Source organism: Aureococcus anophagefferens (genome assembly GCF_000186865.1).
Source record: "Aureococcus anophagefferens unplaced genomic scaffold AURANscaffold_62, whole genome shotgun sequence".
Taxonomy (NCBI): domain Eukaryota; class Pelagophyceae; order Pelagomonadales; family Pelagomonadaceae; genus Aureococcus; species Aureococcus anophagefferens.
In genome coordinates this window covers 156,849-159,868 of record NW_008705615.1, presented here as the reverse complement: position 1 = coordinate 159,868, position 3,020 = coordinate 156,849, and the positions used below count along the sequence as shown (strand labels likewise).

Here is a 3,020-nt window from a genome sequence, read left to right as displayed (position 1 = left end):
AGGCGTCGCTCGAGAGTAGGTGTGGCCCGGGCGAGCATGAAAAGCACACGCGAGTGATCCGCCGCGAAACGCTGCGCCAACGCTGGGAGAGAGGTGATGCTCGATAGATCCAAGAAGCGAAGCAAAACCCCAATGATGCCGGGGCTGCCCCAGAGCACCTGGAGGTCGCAGAGGGTCGTACGAATAGGGGTTCTATTAGCTATCATCATTTGATCGATAGTATCACTATTTATATTATCCGGAATGGCATGCTGGAACCAATACCCGCGGATATGCATGATGGAATCAATATCTCCATACGCATGCTGGAACCAATATGCCTATAAGCAAGATGGAACCAATACCTAATATATTATTATCCGGAATGGCATGCTGGAACCAATACCCGCGGATATGCATGATGGAATCAAGATCTCCATACGCATGCTGGAACCAATATGCCTATAAGCAAGATGGAACCAATACCTAATATATTATTATCCGGAATGGCATGCTGGAACCAATACCCGCGGATATGCATGATGGAATCAAGATCTCCATACGCATGCTGGAACCAATATGCCTATAAGCAAGATGGAACCAATACCTAATATATATTATCCGGAATGGCATGCTGGAACCAATACCTGCGGATATGCATGATGGAATCAATATCTCCATACGCATGCTGGAACCAATATCTCTATAAGCAAGATGGAACCAGTGTCCAGAAAGCAAGATGGAACCAATACCAGCGGATATGCATGATGGAACCAATACATTTATGGAAACAACATTGTCGAATATGTATGATGGAACCAATACTTAATATTGCATAAAGCGAGATGGAACCAACACGCTCGGATATGCATGATGGAATCAATATCCTCATATGTATGATGGAAACAATATGAGTTAATATGTATGATGGAACCAATATCGAGAGAGCGATGGAACCGTACCATGTCATGAACTTAGACTTCATGCATATTCATGAATAACGATTGGTTCCATCATAGCATTTCATACCCTACTTGTTTCCATCATAGTATATATACACCCTTATTGGTTCCAACATAGCAATTTCCCTTTTAAAGATAAGTTTTTAAAGATATCAACACCATCATGATGCGATAAACTTAAAGTCATCTCTATCTTTCTTATTGTAAACCACGTAGATGAAACCGTTTCTCATTCTCATACTATATTACTATACCTTCATTCTTTTTTCATCAACCATGCACCCAAACCCCGCGACAAAAAAAACGTGCCCGTCGCGCAGTTCTTCCAGAAAACAACCCCAATATTCACACTATATTCACACAATCGCAGACCGCTCAGTGTCCGGGTTCTTACCCACTGGACCCGGGTGATGCGCCATGACCTGACCGAGTTCTCACAGGAGGACGAGGTCTGAGGTACGTCGATTGATCCTTTCGGGGACTTCGTGTGGGTGGGCCTTGAGGCTCACTCAACTTACCCTTTATGCCAAATTATTATCTTGATTGACTAGAAGGCTACTTTGTACAGGTAATCTTCGAGTAGCCAAGAAAGTAGCGCCCAAAGGAGAGAGAGAGAATGAGCTGTTATTTATTATTGCAGCTCAGTCGATACTCGCTCCTTATGCTCTTATCCGGCGCTGCTGAAGCAGCCCGCCGGCGAAATTCTTTCTCCCCGTGGCCAGCCGAACCTATTTTAGAGAGAGGGAGTTTAGCTAGTAAACTAGGGGAGTGGGGTGGGCCTTGAGGCTCACTCAACTTACCCTTTATGCCAAATTATTATCTTGATTGACTAGAAAGCTACTTTCGGACAAAAGCACCGTGAAAAATAGTATAATAATATCATTGGTCGCTATCCGTCACGCTGATTCTCCAACGCATGCTCCTTCAACCGATATTCATAACTGCATGTCGTCATCGGAACTCTACGGAACACCTGGCCCCAAACATGGGTCTCTTCCAAACAACGAACCTAGGCGCGCGCAGGCAAGCTTGTTGTAATTGGATGAATTAGTCCGTCAACTCAGGCGCGCGCAGGCAAGCTTGTTGTAATTAGATGAATTAGTCCGTCCGTAAACGAAAGGAGGACGGGCTCGAATGAGGATTAATGATGCGATGTGATCCTACTGCAATTGCCCGACCAGAAAATATAGACTCATCCAAAAATTCGTGTACAGTGCCAACGCTAGCTTCAGGGGACGTCCACGTGACTATAGATGTGATCGACATCAATAGCGCAAATTGCCATGCTACGAGTGTAGACCTCAAATCAAGTTTTCGAGACCTGCGCAGAGATCTTCAGACAGGCGTTGCTCCCCTCCACTTCAAGGACCTGACCTGTTTTTTATCAAGGTTACGCAAATGTATTCTAAAGTCCTGTAGCGCCCAGTTCGATTGCGGAACAGTGACTGCAATCATGGGCCCAAGCGGAGCTGGGAAATCCACCCTCCTGGACTATCTTGGCCAAAGGATTCATATATTACGTTCGCATTCAATAAAGCTATCCGGCAGCATCTACTTGGGCTGCACTCCAATGACCCCTAGCTTGTTCCGCGCGCGATGCGCATATGTTCCCCAACATGATGCGCTTTGGAGTACCTTGACAGTCCGAGAACATTTTCTATTTTGCATTGCATTTCTTGATGGATGCTACAAGCAGGAACGTCCTGTGGTTTCCAAAGTTATTCAAGTACTGGGCCTAGCTAGCTGTGCGGACACCATGGTCGGGGGGCCATTGGTAAAGGGGTGCAGTGGAGGGCAGCAGCGGCGTACAAGCATCGGGATCGAAATCTTGTCGAGACCAGAGGTCCTGTTGCTGGATGAACCTACGACAGGCTTGGACGCGGTTGCAGCTCTAAATATTGTTAGACTGTTGCGATACTTGGCCAATTCAGAACGAATAACTGTTGTGAACACGATTCACCAGCCAAGTTCGTATATCTGGGAGGAGTTTGACAATGTCCTGCTTTTGTCGACTGGTCAAGTTGCATATGCCGGTAGTCCGCACGATGCCCTAGCACACATGCTCAAGCTGGGTCATGC

General features: G+C 46.2%; 1 protein-coding gene across 1 annotated transcript in view; it reads left to right on the top strand.

Moving 5' to 3' along the window:
- Positions 1-2,088: 2,088 nt before the first annotated feature.
- AURANDRAFT_68084 (hypothetical protein) overlaps positions 2,089-3,020 on the top strand; it is a gene marked incomplete at both ends in the record, with an annotated part of 2,234 nt that continues 1,302 nt past the window's right edge. Inside the window, one exon of the mRNA XM_009043691.1 lies at positions 2,089-3,013. Within this exon, the coding sequence (XP_009041939.1) occupies positions 2,089-3,013 (925 nt within the window). The remainder of the gene's footprint in view (positions 3,014-3,020) is intronic.